Source organism: Cimex lectularius, unplaced genomic scaffold (assembly GCF_000648675.2).
Source record: "Cimex lectularius strain Harlan isolate CLEC.00 unplaced genomic scaffold, Clec_2.1 scaffold146, whole genome shotgun sequence".
NCBI lineage: Eukaryota > Metazoa > Arthropoda > Insecta > Hemiptera > Cimicidae > Cimex > Cimex lectularius.
The window spans coordinates 1,067,419-1,091,453 of NW_019392741.1; the positions used below are offsets into that span (position 1 = coordinate 1,067,419).

The 24,035-nt window shown below is 37.0% G+C and overlaps 1 protein-coding gene across 2 annotated transcripts in view; it reads left to right on the forward strand.

Annotated features, from left to right (window-relative positions):
• Window positions 1–24,035, forward strand: part of LOC106669907 — a 258,515-nt gene that overhangs the window by 80,114 nt on the left and 154,366 nt on the right. For both annotated transcript variants that reach the window (XM_024227088.1, XM_014399759.2), the window contains exon 2: window positions 4,370–4,421. In XM_024227088.1, coding sequence (XP_024082856.1) covers window positions 4,370–4,421 — 52 coding nt within the window. The remainder of the gene's footprint in view (window positions 1–4,369; window positions 4,422–24,035) is intronic.

A 24,035-nucleotide genomic window follows, 5' to 3' on the forward strand; every position in this document is an offset into this window, starting at 1 on the left:
CCTATATATATATATATATATATATATATATATGTATGTATATATCTACCTTTCTATCTACCTATCTATTTATCTATCGACCTGTCTATCTAACTGTTTATATCTATCTCTCTATCTATCTAGTTATCTACTATTCAATCTATTGTTATATCTTTCTCTATATCTTTCTCCATCTATCTATTCTTCAGTGCACTGATTTAGCAACATATGAAAGTGAAATTTGATTCTTAAAGACCATTTTGGTGTGCTCATCCTCGCTGAGTTGGTCAGTTGAGTTTGGCTGAAGTTTCTTTACTGACACATCTGCATTTTATTGGGTGCATTTTATAAGATAGCCAGTTTGGTGGAACGTTTTAGTTTATCTCTACAGTTGTTAGGTTGTTTGTATTATCTTATGGCCTATTTTGAAGTGATACTCGTTTCAAAATTTAAGGATGGATGTGAATCCATTTTGTCTACGATGTATTTCACGTAATGGAGATTATAATATATAACACCATTATCCCCAGTGATGTTAAATAATAACTAACTTTTGACTGCAGGAGGAGAGCTTCATATCGCCAAACTAGAACTCAGGAGGAAATTTCACGAGTTTTGTCCTAAATACACGGATAATATTGAGATGTAGCATTTTCTTATTAATGGTATTCTTTTATAGTACATTCAATGTTTAACATTACCAATGGTTTGGGTTTATACTACCTTAAATCCGGGGATTTAAGTCAGATCAACTCTTAAAGGAAACCTGATCAATAATTTCCAATGGTTACATAGTTCCTCGGTCCACATGAATATTTAAACAATGCACTGATTCATCCATACCTTAAGGGTGCCCCTGGATAATGGACGAGGTGGTAAAAGGGCAAGAAGTCCATTGTCCTAAAATATGTAATAACCCTTTCAGCCCCTTAAGATCCTCGGGCCGTGTCCCTTTTGTTTTTCCCCCGAACGACCCCCTCAATGCACTTTAATTACAGTAATGGGACCAATGTTAATTACCGGCCCCCGGCGTCGCACCCCCTCCCGTCAATTTCTCTGAATTCAAAACGGTACAGAAGCAAAAAGGGAGGGGAGACGCTTTTCAACCCAGTGATTTCTCAAGTCAATCGCTCTAAGTTAAAGGAGTGAGATTACTGAGGAGTGAGAGGAAGGGGCCCGAGATCTTTCAGGACAGATCAACTGTGAAAATACACAGTTAATTCTCTGATGGCAACGATCAATCACATCACGGCTAAATCTACTAATTTGCCTGCTCTCTTTCCAACGGAGAAGTTTATACCAATTGAAAAATTAAACTTACTTGCATTAACAGTTTAATCGTTGCTAATTATCTAAAAATTTGCCTATTTTTGAAAACGCTGAATCCTAACATTAACAGTTTATACTTCAATGTTCCATTATAATAAATTAGATTTACTAATTAATTTAAACAAAATTGTTCAGTTATAAAAAAATAAATATTCTGGGCCGATTTCACGTTTTAATCTAGGTTGTTGGTTTTGTTGTACTAAAACATCAAGTTTTTACATGCCATAATACTTATAGAATTTCTGACCACGTCCCAGTTCTCTCTTCAAACCTATAAAAATTTTGAAATCCATAAATTCTTCTTTCCGTTAAAACCGATAGAAATCAATATTAATGTACATACCTATTATTTGAGTTAAGTAGAATTCCTGCTTTGAAAGGCAACATAAAAGAGGGCCCTTGATACTTATCATTTGATATTAATATGGCGTGAACGATACAAAATGTGTGGTGTATTTAACTGAATATAAATTTTACTTATTAAATAGTAACAACTAAGTACAAATTTTATAATGTTCGATTTATACAATAAAAACAATGACTATTTGTTTAAAAATAGTTCAACTTAAAACAATAAATTCTGAATAATTATAATAATTTTGTTTAGAATTTATTGTTTTAAGATGTATTATTTTTACAATAAATAATACAATAAAACAACAAAAAATACAATAAGAAAACAATAATATGACAATATGAAATGAATAAATTATAAAATTGCTATATAAAGTTTTTGGTATAAAATATATAAGTATAACAATTATTGTATATGCACATAATATACACTCTAATAAATACAAAATTTTATTTCCTATCCAGGCTGTTTTTGTAAATGTTCGAAAAATGTCTCCCTATCTCTCTCTCTCTCTCTCTCTCTCTCTCTCTTTCTCTCTCTATCTCCCTCTCTTTCTCTCTCTCTCCCTCTCTCTTTCTCCCTCCCTTCCACCACCCTCTCCCTCTCTCTTATCTATCTCTCTGTTTTTTACTTCTCTTTGTCTATTTGTCACTTTTTTCTCTCGCCCTCTTTCGCTCACTCTCTCTCTTTTTCCTTCTCTTTTTTTGTCTCTCACTCTCTCATCTATGTCTTTCACTCCTCCCCGTCTATTTGTTACTTTTCCTCGCTCTCACGCCCACTCTCACTCTCTCTTCTCTTCACTCTTTCTCACTCTCTCTCTCTCTCTCTCTCTCTCTCTCTCTCTCTCTCTCTCTCTCTCTCTTTAGCTTTAGTGAAGTATACTTCATTTTGCTTATTAAATTCATTATATTTCGTGGTCCGATTGACCAAATAGATTCTTTTTCAATTAATTAAGGTTCAATTAATTGAGGAATAGATAACAGTTAAGGATAAAAGGAAGAAAGTGACAGAAGGAGAAATGTAAAGATAGATAGATACACAGATAGACGATAGATGGATAGAAATAGATATGTATAGAGAGAGAGAGAGAGTGAGTGAGTGAGAGAGATGGGATAAAAAAGTGAGCGTCGCAAGCGGGATTCGAACCCACGACTTTCGGCTAAATACGCCACTGCTCTACCACTTGAGCCACTGCTCTATCTCAACCAAAACCTTAATTAATTGAAGAAAAAAAGTGCATTTAATGTTTTACAAATTAGCCTTAGTTTTTGCTTAAATAGTTACATATAACAAAAGCCGAAACCATGTGTAAAACCCAGTGGTTGTGCAATATAACAAAGTGGTCTACGAAGCAGAGAGAAAGTAGAAAAAAATCATCGTCACATCCTGAATTTTTGACTTTAGCTAGATGTGTAAACAAAACTAAAAATCCTATTCTAATTTCCATATTTAAAAAAGCTCAAATGTTTTTACTGCGACAACCCAACAGGTATAAAAATTAAAGGTTGTTTTATTTCAGTTAAAACTTAAAGTAAGACAGATATTTCTCTCTCCCTCTCATTCTCTCTCTCTCTCTCTCTCTCTCTCTCTCTCTCTCTCTCTTTCTCCCTCTATCTATCTATCTTTCTATCTATCACTATTTACCTACCTATCTATCTATCTCTTCTTTTCTCTTTCCTTCCTCTTTCTCACTCTCTCTCTCTCTCTCTCTCTCTCTCTCTCTCATACTTTCTGTTTCCCACAATCTCCTTCCATCACATGTTTTTTATCATACTCTCTCTCTCTCTCTCTCTCTCTCTCTCTCTCTCTCTCTCTCTCTCTCTTTTTGTTTAGTCCATTCGTGTTTTGCCAGGAGGGTTTTCACCACATAAACGGTTTGTTGAAGGGGGGGTATAATGAGTAGTTCAGATGATGATCAGGAATTACTGATGAGAAGAGGCGTCGAAAAGAATCGGTACGTCCATACAATTAATTACTGATTAAGCCGCGGAAGAAAAACAATTGAATTTACTTTATGTATAAAAATATACTTATATTGTGTATTATCTTTATTTACTTTTTCTTAATTCAGAGAGATATAACATTAAACAGAAGATTGTAATCATTTGTAAACCTCATTCCACGCTTTCGTCTTTGTGTCCTTTCTGGAATCAGCAGGGAGGGTGTAACTGTACAAATCGGGATGTTTTTCCACTTCCTGTTTAAATTTTATGTTCGACGCCTCCATAGGATACTAACCCGATAACCCGAAACACGCAAGTAGCTAGATTTTTGCAGGTCTCACGAGTCTCGATCCAAGGTGCGTCGCAACCAAGTCGAGAACGGAAATGAGGGATTGCGTACCTACTTGCACAGGAAGTACTCCTGTGTATGGGAGGCTTTACCCAATTTTGATAAAGATGATTTGTGACATTGAAAACAGATCCATCTCTGAAGATGGCGAAATGTCTGTTAGACCGACCCAACGAGGATAGGAAGTCAGTAATGACCAACTTATTATTCACTGGACGGCCACAAAATTGTATAAAACAGTAAAACAATAAGCTTCATATTCGAAATTTCTTTTACTTTTTAAATCAATTGTTCGTAGCAAATACGAATATAAAATCTACCTTGACGAACCCTGCATTTTTTGCTTGTTAATAATTTAAGTTTTGCATTATTTTTCGTATTTGGTTCTTAACTAAATGTATTTGTTTGTTGCAGTTGGCGAGTGCTAATCTAGGCGAAACTTGTCTAGTATTCAGGCCGGCCCTAGGTATGTACTTTTCTTTGTTACTTTACTACTTAATAAATTTCCTCCAAACAATTTTGTGTTGGAAGGCCAGTCTTCAAAGAAAGAAAACTCGCGCTCCTAAGCTTATTATTTCGCCGGGAGCGTTTAAGAGAAATAGGGGGCCAAGAGAGCTGTAGCCATTAAACGTGATTGCTCATGTTTCGGGGAAATAAAAGATAAACGAAGGGAATAAAACGGCCCGGCACTCGTCGGGATTCTTTCCCCGTCAGGTAGTTGTTAAAATAATGAACTTCGACTTCCTGAAACACAGTGTTGCAATCAGTGAATAAAACGGTCGAAGAAAAGCCGATTTTCTTTCTGACGTACCAATTAGGATGGATTTTTCAAATATTTTATCGTACTGGAATTAAGTTTTTTCTTAAGAAATCCCAGTTATAAACAGGGTATTTAAATCGATGAAACAATGGACTCTTTGTCCTATAATTTCCCTTGGAAAACAGTTTGGGAATAGTTGTTGATCTCCTGGAACAATGGGACCAGATTGAATCTCGCATAGCTCGGGGGAGCAATTAATTTGACAAATAGGTTTCTTAATGAGATCTTAGGTCCTTAAGTCGTTTGGGGAGGACTGTGTTTATCAAAGGAAGGATTTTCTCGGCGACCCCTGGTCATGAGAGGATTACATCCTGCCTTACCGTGTGAATCATTGCTTTTCCGAAGCCCACTTCAAACTGACTATAATTGATACAGTATCAATTATGCCTTACTGGAAGTTACACAGAACTTCCCTTTAATCTGCGGACTCATCAGACCGGCTACCTCTCTAAGCTCGGTCACTAAAAGGGGTTTGTCGATAAAACTATTAAAAAATACATTTTAAAAAAGGGAAATATTTATGCAAATATTTTAAAATCAACTTAGTGTCAACCAACATTTATAATTTTTTTAAACCAAGGATAAGGACTGTAAATAATGATGTGCATATACTTCCACTCGATTATAATCACAAACAGTTTTTCCACTTTAATTCTCGTGAATCGAATTGCGGCATTCACTCCTGTCTGTCAATCAAAGGAAGTAACTCGAGAGGAAAGAATATAAGAGGCACTTGACTTCCAGCCCCTTTCGGGCCCGGGTGAGAGCTTTCGTTTTTTCCCTTCCTCTTGTTTTATTTCCGCCGCTTTGTCCCTAAAATCGAAACAAGTTGGAAGGCGTATCATGCCGTCAATCCCTAATTCGAGGATCCCTAAGTAGCTTCGGACTTTTTGTCCCTTGTTTACTTTTGATCTTTTTTAAAGTGATTATAGGCTCGTTGCTCTCTTCCGTTGGAAATTAAATGGCTTTTAGTTTTTACCGATACTGTAAGTAAATTGTTGCTCTTGCTCATACAATCTTCGTTTTTTTGGTGAAAGCATACCCACGCAAACACACTGACACGCTACCAATTTTTTTGAAAAATGAAAAACTCTCTCTCTCTCTCTCTCTCTCTCTCTCTCTCTCTCTCTCTCTCTGTCACTCNTCTCTCTCTCTCTCTCTCTACACACACACACACACACACACACACACACACATATATATATATATATCCCTCTCCCTCTACCTCTCCACACTCCTTAACGCTTCTCTCTATCGCACTCTCTTTCTACCTCTCCTTTTCCTCCTCCCACTCTATCTCATTCATACAAATTAATAAATATGGGAAAAAGCTGAGAACCTTTTTCGGTAGTCAGACTTTTTAACTACTGCTGCTAGAAATTTGAGTATACTTGCTTGCAATTTACGGTTGTTAATTTGGTACGTTCACTGGTGTGTTGTTGTTTTTTTCTTATGGCCGTTTTGAAGTTTTCCACTTTTCAAATTTCGTGCTTAGGAATGAAAATTTTCGTAATTTGATGATCTCCGATCTTTTGGGTCCGCCTATCTTCACCATATCGTTTGTCTGGATTTCGGCTTGGCCTCATCATAAGCTTGATAAAAAAATGTGATAATCCGTTGTGATTTTTATGAATACCCATTAATAGGTATCGTATTGAACAACGTACTGGCTAGTATTTCCACATAGGCAATCAATAAGAAATCATTTTTGGGCCCAGTGGATGGGGGTTGGTTTAATATCCCGAGTCGCTAGGTCTAAGAAACCGCAAGACACCCCTTCTCGAGGGAGGCTCACATATTCTGCTGTATAATTACACCAGAGGAACATAAGACGGCCAAATATTTGGGGTGATGAGAAAGGGGATGCGCGCGGTTTCGCGGCATCCCCGCCACCCCTTTCCGCATTCGGCCGCCTGAATAAACACCGGGAACGACTCCGGCTTCTGACCACACTCCTCCCCAGCGGGAAGCTTAGACATCCCCTTGTTTAATTATTGTGTGCCTTTGACCGGATTTAATAATTACTAATTGCCGACTCCGCCGCCGGCTCCTCTGCCACACAAATATACCAGCATACATATCTCCTCGACCTACTTGAAACCGGTGCTTTGATCTTCCAACGCTCCCCGAGGCTATTTGGACTCCGCAAACCGACCGATATTCGGCAAACATACTCCGCTCCCATTCCAACAACATGTACAAGGAAAATAATGCTTCTTATTTTGTTAAGGGAAATACGCAACCATCGGTTTATTCCAAATACGGCCACCAAACACGCTAATAAAAAAATGTACGAAAAATGGCTTTGATTGCAGAAAACTCAAATACCAAACGTCTGTTTAAATTTTGAAACTAGAACATACTACAGCATACTGTGTGTTAAAAAAGTACAAATTCACATCTAAGATCATAGTGTAATCATTCCTCATCACCTTGGTTTGCTTCTTCTTTCCGACCTTTTCCATTTAATACTTTTGATTGCTTAAGTTTCTCCCACGCGCACCCCGGATTCTTAAATTTTACAAAATAACTCACCCTATGTTTTTCAGTGTCAACAAAGTTTGAATCACCCTTATGGCCTAATCAATCATTCTTCCATCAGAAAAAACCGAATATCTATTTTATAGAAAATATTTTAAACAAAACTTCTGCAGGAAAGGTACAATTTGAATCATAACTTGAATTACAAAAGTATTTGAAAGACAAGACTTAGAAGAGGCTATTGACATAGGATCATCGGTTTCAATTAAAACTTTTTTGGTGATACTTAGTTAAAAAAATTCTTAGACGTGTCCGGACGTTCTTTGCACCCTGGATCCGAGAAATAAAATTAGTAATTTAAGAAGTACATAAAAAGTGTTATATATCAGGGGATGATTTGATTTACCTAATATAAATGAAAATAATATATCGGATTGTATTGAATGAGGATAAATGTATACAACTTTTTTTTTAAATATCTCCATGCTTCCAGTAAGCAGGCAAAAATCGTTTTAAACAATTGCTCGGTTTTAAACACACTTTAAAGCCTTTAAATTTTCATAGCAACAGATATAGACCTTTTTCGTTGAATTTGCCGGAGGCAGGTTATATTCTCGTTCCTTTTATATTTTATATTCCGCATGAAAATTGATAACACCTCTGGATTTTATCAAAACTCAATATTATTACAGACTAATTAAGGTTTTTAGTTGAGATAAAAAAGTCAGTGTCACGAGCGGGATTCGAACCAACAACCTTCGGCTAGATACGCCGCTACTCTACCACCTGAGCTATCGTTACTTCGATCCACTCGGACACTAACTTCCCATCTTTCGAATCCCCTCGATTTCCCTCCTTTTTGCCATTTTTCAAATGTCGAGGAATCTATTTGATTCTCGGCGACACTTGAAATGGCAACGGATTTTTTTATCCCAACTAAAAACCTTAATTAATTGGTCAAGCGGACCACGTAAATTAGTGAATTATTACCGAATTTAGAGAGCTTTTTGACGATTATACAACAAGGTTTGGGAATTTTGTTACAATAGGTGAAAGGAAAAAAAAGATGAAATCATAAAAAAAAGTTTTCGTTTAAAATCTTTATTTTGTATAATTTTATATCAGGTTTTCTTTTATTTACGGAATTTAAATACGTACCATTACGTGTACATTATAAGGTTTTTAAAACCTGCAAAATTACTTCACATTAATGAAGCCGTTTCACAGTTACCACTATTTTTGTAACTTAAAAAATTTCAGAGGCATTTGGAAAGCGAAAGTTTCCCCTAACCCGAAAAATTGTATTCAGAACATTTTATAATAAAATTCAAAATCCGCCTTAGTTTTGTTTAGAAAGCAGGTTAGGAAAAAAATCGATATAATCTTTGACAAAGATGGGATTGGTGTAAGCTTAATTGAAAACAATTGTTCAAAGCACCAATTAAAACAAATTTATGTGGCACGTTATTTCTTTTAAATAAGCTCAACTTTGCTGGCTTAATCAGTTCAGTATTTTAGTGGTCCAGGGATTTCGATCCACTCGGACACCAGATTACACGACATTTGCAAAATGGCAAAAAGGAAGGAAAATTCAAAAGTTGGGGTTGAGATGGGAAGTTATTGTACGAGTGGGTCGAAGTCACGATAGCTCAAGTGGTAGAGCAGCGGCCTATCTAGCCGAAGGTCGTGGGTTCGAATCCCGCTCTTGTCACTGACTTTTTTATATCAACTAAAAACCTTAATTAATTGAAAAAGAAAATAATAAAATTAACTATAGTAAAAATCTGTACATAAAAATATCAAAGATTCACTGCTTATTCAATACAATTCTTCTATCCGGTAACAATATTACTCGCTCCCTATAATGACATCCTTCAATAAGGCTCAGAAGAACAGACAGCTCAATGGTGTGATTTATTTGTGAATTACATAAGTTACAACGTGGTCTGATTTTTTCAAATACTACGCCAATATAATTAATTAATTTTGGCTAATCATTTAACGTAAAAATAGTGTTTTGCTTTCGTGAAAGCTTTAACAAGTATAAACAGATGTCAGTTGTTTTATGTAACGCGCCGCATTAGAGACAAAGGCGCCTAATCCCTAATGCTCGCTTCCACTCGTCGCCGAAAGGCGTGAAAAAGGGGAAGCCGGCAAAGAAAGGCTGGAAAGGATTAGCTCAGATTAAACGGGATGTCTGAAAAATAAGGGGAGGATATGAGGTTGAGCACATAAGGGCGGAATAACTGAATTTTCCGCCGTCGGGAAATGCGGTGATTGTAGGGTTGGTGAGTGTGTGTGTGTGCGAGTCTGTGTGCTCTCTTTTTATACCCTTTTTTCGCCGCTCAACAGGTGGCTGAAGCATTTCACCCAGGCACGTATTTCGGCTTCCTCTTAGGTTACCTTCTTATATCATGTTGAATGCCATCTTTAATGTATAGGGTCTTCAAGTAGGGAGGGTGGAAATAAAATGTACCTCACTTCCTGAAAATCCGCTGTAGGATTATTTCTGTAATATTTAGGTATTCTTGACTGGAAAATTATTTAAATTATTACCCGAAAATTATTAATAAAATTATTATTATTGTGTTGAGAGAGCACGATACACAAGAATGGCACAATTACGCAGAAAACAAACACTTTGAGCCCTGAAGATGATCTCAATAAAGATCGAAACGTTGGTACGATAAAGAAAATGTTTTTCTAAAACCTACGTCACACCAGACCGCATCTCACGATTTCCGAATAATCATTAGACATAGAATTTTACAGAATACGCTTTTCGGGAAATCTTGAGAAAATTTATGTACCAGAAGGCAATCTCGACACTCCCGAGTGGCTCATTTATATTCGGGGCCCATCTTTTCTTTAAATGGCAGGAAGAAAGAGAAGTTTCTCCGATAGACACAGACAGGAAGCACTCACGCTCACATCTGTTCCAAATACAATACTCGGAGTTATTAACAGTAATAACTTGTGAAGCTATTAGAGAGAAAGGAGACGGCTGAACAAAGAGGACAAAGTTACTCGCTAACACTTGTTCGCCGAGGGGGGGGGGCGAAGACCATTGTTCAAACTGCGTTCCATTATTTCAACTGTCGCGGTCTTCTAATTTAAAGACAACATTTTCAAATCTAATCAAGATATCCGTCTCAACGAAAAAGGCGGAATTTAAACTTTCACGTTTGGGCAGGAGGGATCTTTGCCGAGAGGAAGCCGAGAAGTGATTACAACGGTGGGGTGAAAACCGCAGAGCTTGTGTGGTCAAGGATCACGTCGCCAGCCCTTATTCTACATCCCTTAAAACCAGGCAGCCCCTCCTTACACGTTCTTGCTGTTGATCGTTAACAGAGAGAATCGTTAATAAAGCTACAGCAAAGCCGAGGTAGGAACGGCTATCAAGAATTGCGTTTTGTGGTGCCAACTCTAGACCTGTTATTCCTTCAAAGACTTTGTCTTCATACATTATTAGTGTAAAATTAAAAGTGAAAACGGGAAGTCGAACTCATGTTCTTACATGATTTTGCCAATTTCTGCAACTCATGTACTAGACCCCGCGGTCGTGGGTTCGATTCCCACCGTGGCCCCTGGCCTTTTTTCACGATACCCCCCCCCCAGTACGCATACGCATAATAATCGTCTCCATGGCTAATATGCATCGATCATAAGGCAAAATAAACTCAAATACTCACTTCGTAAATTCATATATTGTGGTCCAACGTATGTCTGGAGAGTTTCAGAGTACTGGATATTCCGCTGAGGGTCCGCCACCATTCAGGCTAATTAATACATTCATACTAACTAGAAACATTCATATTATGTGTACAATTAAAACTTTAGGAGACACCGGGGTTTTACACTGGTGTGTGGCCCACAGTCACTCAAAAAAATATATAAAAGTAACCCAGGCTGGCGGGTCAATGAGGTTCTCTATATTCTACCACAGATCCACCCACATATTCATAAACATTCAATCTAACCAATAGATTCATACTATATGTACAGATAAAATTTGGAAAGTCATTGTTATTTTGGATTTATATAGGTCCAAGTCCGCACATACAAGTACATGCATACAAACATGTGCCGAGTTGAGCATATTTGCTTCTCGCAGTCCACTGCAATTCGAGCATTTGTAATTTACAATAGATTGGTCAGCAGGCCCGAGAATCACCCACCTATCAGTCTTATCCGTCCAGCCACCGTGGTTGTGCTCCAAGTGCTATCAACAGCTAGTTCAACTCAGCACCAAACGCATGTAGTTCTAAACCCATTCGTACTCACGTTTATTCTTATATACATTCACGCCTATTTATGTACCATTCATTCAGTTAGGGTGATGGAGTACTCGACATGACGTTTCCCTTTACACATATTATACAACTAGCCTAATCGATGGATAGGTACTCGATATTCCACCATCGACCTTCTCACATAAATACATTCACTCTCTGCATATGGAAAGTCATTGGGATGTTTGTCGTTATGCCGGTTATTCCCCCTTACTCTAACACTACAATATTTTTCCTTAAAAACTAGCATAATTTAGTGGGTGTATGGAGTACTACATATTCGGCCACACACCCCACATACATACTCACTCACTAAACCAAGCACGCTAATATCAATACGTTCATTAAATAACTAACCTAGTTTGGTGGTCCGTGGCTAACTCTATATTCCTTCAAAAACCCATCCATTCGCGCAAACACACACGCTAATAAGTCCATTCATTCTATATGAGAAACCTACATATGATAAGCCAGGAAATGCAACCATCTGCATTTATCTTGGAAATTCACGAACTAGCCACACCTTATTCTGTGCGGAATTGATTGTTCGCACTCTCTGTGACTTTTTGTTAATTAGGAGATACCAATACGCTAGTGTGGTGTGGCCAATTCGTAATCAAGTCATCATTATGCTTTTTTTATTCATGTTCTCCACGGCTTGACCGACAGTTTTATCTGTTTTAATTTGTCGGCTAATACAACCAATGTTTTTGGCCAAGGTTTTGCTGATCTTCCTAATAACATTTTTAATTAATATTTGGCATCCGCTTGCGAGAAGTCGCCGGGACATGCAGCATCTTTCCTGCAAATTTGGCACCTCGATCTGCTTTGTCATTGCGTTTTGTGCCTATATGGCTCAGAATCCAGGCATTCCATCTTCTGGTCTGATCATCAAAGCAAAAGCTTCAACCTCTGAGAAGAAATTCATAATAGTAAAAAAAAGTTGAAAAAACCATGATTACTGATGTTTTAGCTCGTTGAAACTTATTGATTTTAACAGTTTATTTCTCAATGTTTGATGAAATACTGTTAAAAATAAAGTTGTTTTGTAGGAAAAAATCGATGACTTTTTCTTACAATAGCTTAATTGTAAAAAGCCACTTTGACGTTCAAACCACATCACAGATAAAAAAAGAATTGAAAAAAAAAACTGCTGGACAAGACTGGTAGCTTTTGAGGACTGGTCAACGGACAGGGCGGACAAAAGGCTTCCTTACAGACTAGATACTAAACGTGTGACAAGAGGCATAAAGCGGCTTGACGTACCAAATCGCAGTCCCATTGTATAATCCGCTAAACTTTTTCCCAGCCGTCATAGCACAAATATTCCATTTCCCCGTTTAAAAACGATACGAGATAATGGCCGAGACGTCAGGGGGACAAAAGCCGACAAACGGACCGAAACCGAACGTGGCCCGTCAAATAATTTGGAAGGGTCAGTGAAGCACGATTATAAAATGAACCCAACCCGGTTTAAGGGTGGAAATGGGGTGCCGGCCGGGGGGTATTGTCCGGCTGGCAAACACGCTCCGTGTCGGAGGACGGCCGTTCCGGTCTCCTCAGCATCCGGCCGTCCACCCTCTCTAAGACAATGGGGGCTTTAACCAATTAGCCGGGACTTATTGTGTAAGTGAAACAGACTTTCTTTGTCGACTTTTCATCCTGCTAGATCAAACAGTCCATTCTCTTTTTGTCATTGTTTGTATTTGTTGATTTCACTTCATAAGCTTAAGGAATTTTTATTTCTGTTTAATAAAAAAATGTTTTTTAACGAAGAATATCGCTATAAATTTGCTTTTGAAGTCTTACCCCAGTCGCTAAGATGATTTTTTTTTATCTCAGGCATTTAGGAGAGCATTAAGTCTCCGGGTTCAGGTGTTCGCTCCAAGAGGACAGGCATTTTTCTAATTTATTTTCTTTAAGAAACGCCCCAAAAGCTAATCAGCGGGAGGGGTTCGGTCGGCGGCTTTACGGGATGGGTGAGTGGCTGTATCAGTTTTGAATATTTGATGCGTGTGGGTGCACCCCCTGCTCTCGGTAGACAATTAACTGGTCGGGCTTCGGATCGATATGGCCATCTCAAGGAGTTGGTCTTATACACGCCTCTAATGGGATTTCGGGGTTGGGAAAATGAGAAACATTTGAATATCTCGGGTGGGATGAGGCCGAGAGACGTTCCAGCCCTGTACGGATCTTTATTGTGCCTTTTTCCAGACCCAGGGATTACTGTCTTTTATAACAAAACAATAAATAAATAGCGAAAAGAAAAGAGTTAAATCAAATAAGTAGTTTGTAAGAATTAGGTGTAAAACTATTATATATAGATGGTATAAAATGTAAATGAATATTTAGGTTTCCTTTAATTGCTAGTTTTTATTAATCCATGGACTTTGGTGCTGCTTTATTGATGAACTCCAGTATTTTTTCCAAGTGGAGTGTAAGCTGAAAAATCATCAACTGAAGAGGGGGTTATTGGAATAGACCGAAATCGATTAATTTTAATTAAGGAAAAAATACTAGAGTCATTCGATAAAATAACGCCAATGTCCTCTCATGTAAATGAATATATTACTTCAAATTATTACAAAAATAAATTTTTAAAAATTCCTCATCGGGCCTGTGGTTTGATGAACTTGAAGTTGATTAATTTGCGATCATTTTAGTCACCTTAATCCCACTGTTTTTACATTGATGTTGGTGTGAAGATAGGCAGACGAAAATGATCAAAAAATACCAATATTATTTTTTTTAATTATTATTATTATTTTTCATTTATTAAAACGTAGAAGAATTTTGATCAACTAGATTTTGCAATAGTTAGAATATTAATTACTTGAAAGATTTGAGAAAATATCAAGCTAATTTATTTTTTCAAGCCAAAAAGTCAGTTAGTTAAGAATAGTCGTAGGCAATTTGGAAGGTTTGCAAACACCACACCATTTTTTTTTCGATTTTTCAAACTTCCACCGTCAAACTTGAAACAGGGTACTGTCATGAAGCAATAATTTTTCTCCGGGCGTTTTCATAAAAGTACGAAATTCTAAGCAAGTTTTTTAACAGTTGGGGCCTCCGGGAGGAGAATGGTTAGCATAGGCTCGTAGACCAAGCTTCGATTCCCACCGTCACCACTAAAATTTTACATAACACTAGCCTTCCCCCATATAAATCAACCAGGAGATTCGAGGTTACTCGCAAACAACCATCGTCCAGATCTTCTTACCAATTGTAGTACAATGACAGCTTTTCATCTCAGGTGGCCAAACTATGCAGAAAAGAAGTTAGGTACAAATCGAAGCCTTCTTAAAAATACATCTATTACTTGAACCTCCTCCCAAATGTGTAATGTAATAAGCTTGCTTGTTTTGACCAGGGGGATTTGTGATAAAATGTGTTATACTATTTAAAATTACACGTCACTCATTTTTACAAAGTCCGTTTTCCTCTGCTTTTGGCCAGGTAGTTAGAAATCAAAGTTGATGTGTATGGAGTCCGGCCCTAAATGTAGAGAAAGACCCAGAATGAGAGTAAAAGACTAAAAATAAAGACTATAAAGGACATATATTTCACCATATTATATTTACTTGTATTTTAAATCTACACTGGTAAATATCCAATAAAAGAAGAAAAAGTGAGCAAACCTAGATAGTGTGTCCAGCTACAAGCTTTCTGGAACATTCGAGCCACTTTTTCTGAGTCTACACTGTACTTCTAACTCCAAAACCTTCCAAATGGGCAAGATTTTACCAAATCCTGTAACTTTTAGTTTCTCCAAATTCTTCAGCTTATGGACATTCTCGACGTTCTGTTGCTAAGGTCAAAATTTTCTTTTAAATGTTCTTTCTTTTACTGCACCTTCTGTGAAAACAATATTATATAAAGGGGGCCGTCGGTGGCCGCAACGGTTTAGGCGTTGACACGGCGCTCATCACTGTAAGGTGAAGGTCCGGATTCGAATCCAGCGGCCCTGCATTCGAACCCGACATACAAATGGGCTTTTTTTCAAAAACACTGGCACCCTGAAGGTTTATATGACCTCTGCTGTTGCGAACCCTCGTTAAAAAAAAAAACATACTGATGACTCTCATCTCTTTAATAAAATGTACAGGGCGCTAGACAACTTTGACAATTGGAAAGCACTTAGGCGAGCACGGTTTCACTGTGCGGGATTTGAAGCAAAGGTGCTCACTTTGAACTTGAAAGGATACTTGCAATTATTGTATCGTTAGTAACTTGTTGTTATTTCAAACCAGTTATAAAAAAATATAAAAAAGTAATGCTTTACAACAAACGTGGTACCCAGATAAGTGAGTGATTTTTAACAAAACAATTGAATTCGTTACCGAGAAAATTTTTTGCATGTGTTGAATTTTTGCGAATAAGGTATTCTTTCTTGTGCATTTACTTTTATAAAAAACTCAATAGTAAAACGTCTGATGAATTTTATGTTTTGTTCTTCTCTTTGTCCACATATAGCATACCCAGAAGAAAAGTGACATAAGTCGAAAAATTATAAGAACCGGATTATTTAATTTTTTTAAGTATTAGGTTGTCTGATTCTAAAGGAAAAATGACACAACTCTAGGTGGACTTGGCTGCTAGGCAGCACTTTTGGTCCTTTTTAAATTGGCGGAATCGTATTGTCACCATTCACGAAAAGTTGCATTTCTTAATTTTGTGTCCAATTTTAAAGCATCGGTTTGAGTATTTATCAAAAAACGTAGCACATTTCGAGTTATGTCAGTTTTTTCTTGTTTAGTGAAGGATTTTATACTGCACCGGAATTCCATTTTCACATTCTGAAAAACAAATATCACATCAATTGTACAAATATGTTTGTCATAATGTGAAATATATAATAATATACGCCCTGATGATGACCTTAAAATAGGCCGAAAGCTTGGCGGTAACAACTGAATTTGCTTTTTTCTTCAGTCCAGTTCGTGAATTACTTTAGTTCCATTTCGTTTATTTTAATAACATTCTTAATTATAATATTGTTTTTTCATAATTTTTTAACAATGCCATCTTTTAACATTCACATTATTTTTTTATAGTTTCAATGTTTCAACGATTTTTTAAAAATATTTTAATTACATTATTTTTAATAATCAAAAAATCTTTTATTTCAATAATTAATTTGGTATTTTATATAACTAATTAGCCCTGATTCTAGGAGGAAAGCACAATTGGGTCAGAATAATCTTTGTAAAACTACATAGATATTTATGCTCGTTTGTTAAATTTGTATGTTGCTTGTTACTATCACAAAAAATTAATACCCTTACAGTTATTCATTGACCACCATTATCGTTAGAGAAAACAAACTAACGTAAATTACTGAAAGCCAATATATGCAATGTAAGTAAAACAACTCAAAAAGGGGTAGTTTTTTAGGGGTAATACAGCTGGACATTTAATGTTTTGTATTTTCGCTTAAGACTTGGAGAAACGTAAGTTGATGGAAACGAAAAACGAGAAACGAAAATTGATGAATCATGGCAGTTTTATTGCCGACAACCCTAATGGCATGAACTAAATACATAAGTCAAAAAAGGTAAACTTTCATTTGTCACTCCTGTTAAAAAAAAATTTTGTGTTTGAGGAGTGCGATATGAGGAATGTACTGTAAATTTTCAAAAGTTATGTTTAAAATCCGTACAAATTAAAGGGCCTAGACATGAATATCTAAGTGGTATTGATTTTAGTTTCCAACATCTCCACACGCCACAAGTCACCATGAAGGGGTGAGGGGCGAAATGAAAAACACCCTCCATCCAGGCAAGGGGTTGATCTCTCCCTACCAGTGATTATTGAAATGCACTAAGAAAAGGAGCCCGGACCCTGGGTAAGCCTCCGTTAGCCAATTACAGAAAGACTTTTCATAAATAAAGCTGAAAAGGGTTGGCCCAACTCGGCCTCGGCCGTCTATGCTAATTTCTCAGCCGACATTTCATTCTTTCCCTCTTTTTGTTTCTCTTGGCGATCATCTTGTAAATCAGTGTTTTCCCTGACGTCTGTCAGGCCTGTACGAAATATCTTACTTCATTAGCAGCCCCTTTTACAAAAAAAAAATCCCTCATTTATTATTAAACAGATGATCTCAGAAAACTTGTCATTGGCACGTAACAAGCTTTATAAGAATTACATCAATTTTTTACATTGTCATTTATTAATAGGGCTCTATGTGTAAAGAAAAAACCTAAAATCTAAGTAACTTCCAAAGATTTGAAATTTTTTTTAAAGTTTGAACAAACTAAACAATATTATTTTACTATTTTAAATTAAAATTAAGAATAGTATAAGTAGCCTGAATTGTTGTAAACCTTTATTTAAAGGCCAGAAATTATTGCTTTCGGCACCCAATCTTCCAAAGTAATCATGTTTGCATATATTTTTTTTAAACGAAAAATGAACCCTTTTAGACCTAAGATTTCTGTAAATTGTAGTTTTGAAAATAACGCCTTGTCCAAAAGTTTTGACATTTTGAAAATAAAATTTTTTTGCCATTAAACATAGTTTTTTTTTGCAAAACAAAGATTTGTAAAACTTTTTTTGTGCTATTTGGTTCGGATATCTAGGGCGTAGCGTGTCACACAAGAGAGTGTTAGCCAGGTGCAATAAATCCAGCGGTTGTACTGGAGGTGGGTATCTCGAGAGGGAAGTTACCCCAGTCCAAAGTCTTACCAAGCGGGGACCGTTCTGATAAGCGGCAAACTCAATAACCAACTTCTCTGATAACAATCCCCCAACAACGGAGCCGACGGAGACGGCCGACCCTCGGGGATCCCAAAACGAAAAATCGATTAAATTCTGCGAGAAGATAGATTACCTTCAATCGAGATGTCGATCGAATCAAAACAACTATTGTCGTACACACTATACAGGTCGGAAAGCTTAAACAAGCTTAACAAAAGCACTCGCCCAACTTACTTAAGAATATACTAAGAACTTCAACATAAGGGTGAAATATTACATAAACGACAGTGACAAAAATACTGAAACTGTTTTTTCTTATATCAAGCATAATGAAAACATGTTAGAGAAAGGGACTTGACCCAATAAAGTCCTACAAATATTTCAAAGGTGAGATTTCAACATGATCTTTATGTTGTGATGATCGGTCGTTGTATTGTTTCCAAACATTCTGGTCCGCCTACCCTCGCTTTGTAATAAGTCGGGTCTGACAGAGCAAATTGTCTTGCATTAACAGAGCAGACTGATATGAATTGACCGAACTAAAGAGTCTTTTTTTAAAAAGATAGTTCCTACTCACAGTAAGTTGTTTTGCAACGATCCGGATTTCGAGCCCTTTAGCTCATCATCAGGTTGAAGGACTTGCACAACCACGTCTCTCAACATGAGCTGCAAAAGTGACCCGCCGATACCCCGCCAACGCGAGGTTCCAACGAGCAGCTGGTTTTTCAATGGCGCTCAATTTGACCGTGCGAAATTGTTATTATGTTATAATTCCCGCTTTTCGCATGGTCAAATTGAGCGCCATTGAAAAACCAGCCGCTCGTTGGAACGTCGCGATGGCGGGGAATCGGCGGTTCACTTTTGCAGTTCGTGTTGAGAGACGTTGTTGTGGAAGTCCTTCAACCTGATGATGAGCTAAAGGGCTCGAAATCCGGACGTTGCAAAACAACTTACTGTGAGTAGGAATTATCATTTAAAAAAAAGGATTGAACACCACACTCACTCCATCATTCATCATTTCTAAACTAAAGATTTCTACTGATCAATGCTGACTTTTACTGTGTCCGTTTTTTCCTCGCAGGGTTACGTTTCCCCCCTAAGGAAATACATGTTCTCACTCCCAAATTTATGTACCAATTATACTGTCATAAGCAAATGTCTAAACATAAAAGTACCATCATACGATAAAATAGCCATATGCACCGATTCACTTTCAGCACTTATATCAATAAAAAATAAATTTACTGATAAACCAAGACATATTTTCTCTCAGACCTCTACACTCAATAGCAACTGAAGTGTTGTTTCTATGGATACCTACCCATTGTCAAATAGGAGGAAACAAACTAGCATACCAAGCTGCTAAATTGGCGATCGAGAGTGGTTTACCAATAACAACGGTGCCACATGAAGACGTAGTAAATGTTATTAAAACAAAAGTTTGGTTACCCTGGCAATAAATGTGGAACAATGTAACGGACAACAAACTAAAAGAAATAAAAAGTAGTGTTAGTTCTTGGAAATCATCAATTAGACAATCTAGATTTCAAGACACGGTGTTAACAAGACTAAGAATTGGCCATATCCATCTTACTCATGGTTATTTGATGTCACGAGACCAACCACCCAAGTGTCAAAACTGAGAAGAAATCCTAACTGTAAAACACTTACTAATAGACTGCCTTAGCTATAATAACAGCAAAATAAATATAAATATATCAAAATTCAATAAATCAAATATTAGGAAATCAAAAAGAAAACATTGATAAACTATTTCAATTTCTACGAGTTATCTATCAAAGCGGACGTGACCGTAGTGGTTGATCGCCTTTATATATAAAAAATGATATGACTGCTGACTCGACACTGAGTATGTGCTCAGGAGCAGAAGATACAATCCTGTGCGGATATTGGCAAGAAGAAGTAACAGCGAAACATGTAATCTCTTTGTGCGAAACTATATGCAGAATAAAAGCCTGATACATGCTGGAGCCCTTAATAAAGCTTTGCAATATGATAAAGTACAAGGAGATCTAGACAATAATGGAGATTGCATAGCAGACCAATATTGGTCACTGGGCGCAAGTTCTTAAAGAGGCCAAACAATATATTGTGGGTGATTCGCGCTGTAATTTTTAAAAATATGTCCGATCTTTTAGGTATAATTTTTTTCATGTGTTAGACCTTTTATGATGAAAGTAAACCAAAGTGAACAATTTTTAACGCTATTATATATTTGAATCTTTCTTGGAGAGAGTATGTTTTATGAGTATAGTTTATTGTTTAGTAAGTACTAAGACATTTCACATCGGTGTCACGGTTTCCCAGCGGCGGACAGAAAGTTCCTCCAGCGTTTCCTTTTGATCCTTGGTTTCCGAAATGGGTTGACTCATTGATGCTTCGTGTTTACTTAGCCGAAATGATTGTAATTGTCAAAGGGGGGCGTGTGTTGTGATTCGCCCAGGGGCATGTTTTAGCTAAATAGTCGTTCATTATAGAAGGAATATGGTGACGGGGGAGGGCTGTATGCTCTAATAAGAGGAAAAGGTCTCTAATGAACCACACGGGGAGTGTGTCTCCTTCCTATTAGGTAAATTACAGTTTGACATCGTGTATGTTAGGGGTAAGAAACGCCGGGGCATAATTACAGATACCGTAGCCCATGGCAACCCGTCCCGATCCCTCAGCCGTCACATTTTATTAGTGCAATTACAAAAGGGGGTCCCTTTGCAAAAATCTCAAGCGGCAGGTAAACACCTGTTACGCCCCCCTTCGTACGGCCACACATATAGAATTGCGGCCCTCAACAGGTTACAGGACCTTTTACCGTCGTTTACATTTTTAAAACCCGACATTCCCTACCGCCAACCCTTCCCTTTGAATAAAAAAAAACCTAATGTGTGTAATGGATATAATCCGTTTAGGAGGCAGGAAACCGAGGCAATATAAATGAATCATTCATCATACAACCCTCCTTTTTTATCACTATGTTTATTGCTTTCGTTACCTTTTAGAGGCATGCATTCACCGTAATTCAATTGGGAAAATAAATTATACAATACTATTTACACAATTTTCCAAGAAATTAATTATAATTTTTGTTTGATTCAACACATTTTCGAACTTAAATTCACTAGTTTTCCTGGTCCGCTTGACCAATTAATATCTTTCAATTAATTAAGGTTTTTAGTTGAGATAAAAAAGTCAGTGTCACGAGCGGGATTCGAACCCACGACCTTGGGCTAGATACGCCGCTGCTCTACCACTTGAGCTATCGTGACTTCCATCCTTTAGGAGACTAACTTCCCATCTCAACCCCACCTTTTCAATATTCCGTCCTTTGTGCCATTTTTCAAATGTCGTCTAATCAGGATTCGATTCTCGGCGACAAATGAAAATTCAAAAGGTGGGGTTGAGTTGGGAAGTTAGTGTCCGAATGGATCGAAGTCACGACAGCTCAAGTGGGTAGAACGGCGCATTGAGCCGAAGGTCGTGGGTTCGAATCCCGCTCGTGGCAGTAGCTTTCTCATTTCATCCAAAACCTTACATAAAAACACTAATTAAATGTTTAGTCTTGAAAAAATTTCGAGAACACCTGGAGAATGCTACACCTGGAATCAGAGTCATTTTGAGTAGGAGATTGATCACCGTGTCAGATTCTCTACTCGTAACCCCTAGAATTTTTTGTACTTTGTCACTCTCTCTCTCTCTCTCTCTCTCTCTCTCTCTCTCTCTCTCTTTCTCTCTTTCTCTCTCTCTCTCTCTTTCTCTCTCTCTATTTTATTTGAATTTATATTCTCTATTTAATATTGAACGGAAAATTTATTGCCGTTGTGAAAACATCAAAATCAAATTGTTCATTTTGTACATTCGAGCCTGTTTTGTTTAGTACAACATGATGATTTTTACGGGTTTTATGTTTTCAACTTTTCTTAATACAAATAAGCATTTTTTGTATTATTTAATTAACCATCTAGATATCAGTGCATTGGTAGATAGCTAGTACATAGATCATTTGACGTAAATCAATTGAAAAATAATTTCAACACGGAATAGACGTAAAAAACATATTTACATTTTTTTAAACATATTTTTGTCTAAAGTTGATAGTGGGGGTTGGTCTGCTAGTAGGTTAACACATGTTAAATCGGCACTGGGTTAGTTATTGGGTCCGCTTGTACTCGCTGGTATTTGACGTTACTCAAACGCGTTTCGGCTTTGCGCCATCATCAGTGATAACTTAGACATTTTGAACTCTTCATAACAACAAATTTCTTTAAAAGTATGAAATATATGTTGGGTCGTAATGAAGGTTAATTGTTTTATCATGCCAAACCTTTACTAGACTTGTCTAGGTCTAGGAATTACGCATAATTAGTACATATTTCAGTTGGTAATTAATAAAGCAAATTAGTACTCACGGGCTTGGCGAGTGTATTAAACATGTCAGCGACTTGTTTAGTAATTAGTCAAGTTAATTTGAAGAATGACAGACTTGTTTAAAACTCAGCAAACCCAGACGGATGGCAAATATTTAGATACACAGGGCAAATAGGGTGTCTTTCGGCATAAATTAGTTTTACATTTCAACTCGTTGGCCCAATGTTATTCTCTAAAACCAAATTACACAGATTTTCTTTAAAATTGTTCTAATTAAGGTGCAGGACCTTTTGGTTATACTTATGATAAAAACTGTTATACTGATTCTACAAACATGTTTCGTAATACTGACAGAAAAGAAAAACATAGAAACAAAACAAAAACAAAAAATCGAAGAAAGCGAAAAATCTCCGATTAGTCAGACCAGAGCTGCCCGGCTAATCTAATATTCCCCTTAATCCGTACATGTTTGGAAACGGTCACTAATCCAAATCGAAAACGACGGCCCGCGGACGCAGGAAAAGGTCCGGGGTATTAACTCCCAGAGTCAAAGAGCTTGTCATGGTGCTAAGTCCCTCCCTGAGCCTAGAACAAATAAATAACGGCCTAATGGGAGAGTTGACAAACACGGGACACACTTTGTTGACTCACTCCGTGTTTATAGTCGAGCCGTGTGGTCGGATGGAGGCTTAGCGCGCCCTTGTCGACCTGACTTAAATTGAAGCGTACTTGATATTTTGCATGGTCCGAAGGCTTTCAAAAAAACCACCCCACGCTTTTTCTTAAATTCTCGCTTTTCAAAATAAAAAATGCAAAATACTTAGCTGTCTTTGGATTACAACATTTTCTCTAATATTATGTTTAATAATTCAGTAATAAACCTTTTAAAGAACATTATTATTTTATTATCCAATGATAAAGCTCATCAAATATTTGCTCTTTTATCGGTTTTGGCTCGTTAAACCTAGTGTTTAAGCTATAGTGAGCTTGTGGTTTTCTTTTTAGTAAATGTACAGCATTCTTAGTAAACTTATTATTGCTGTAGAAATGTTTTTTGGAACAGAATATTTTTTCTATTGATTACTTTCTCCTTTCAACTTTTTCTTTCTGGTGAGATGGAGGGACTACATGCAGGAGATTCTTGGTCTACTTAAAACATGCTTTTCTACCATGAAGGCTTCCTTTAATTCGGTTGATGTAAGATATGTGGTGTGTTTCTGCTTGATTTGCCAAAAAAAATTTGCCTCATCGACTTGCTTTATAGATCATTCAAAATAGTCAATCATTATCTAAAAATTGACTGTTGGCGGATGCACTTTTGACTAATTACAGAATGTAGTTCTCACTTCTTGTATTTTGTGCAGTGAGCTGGCTTTATCTTACTTAACGTATACAAACCAGGGTAATTAAC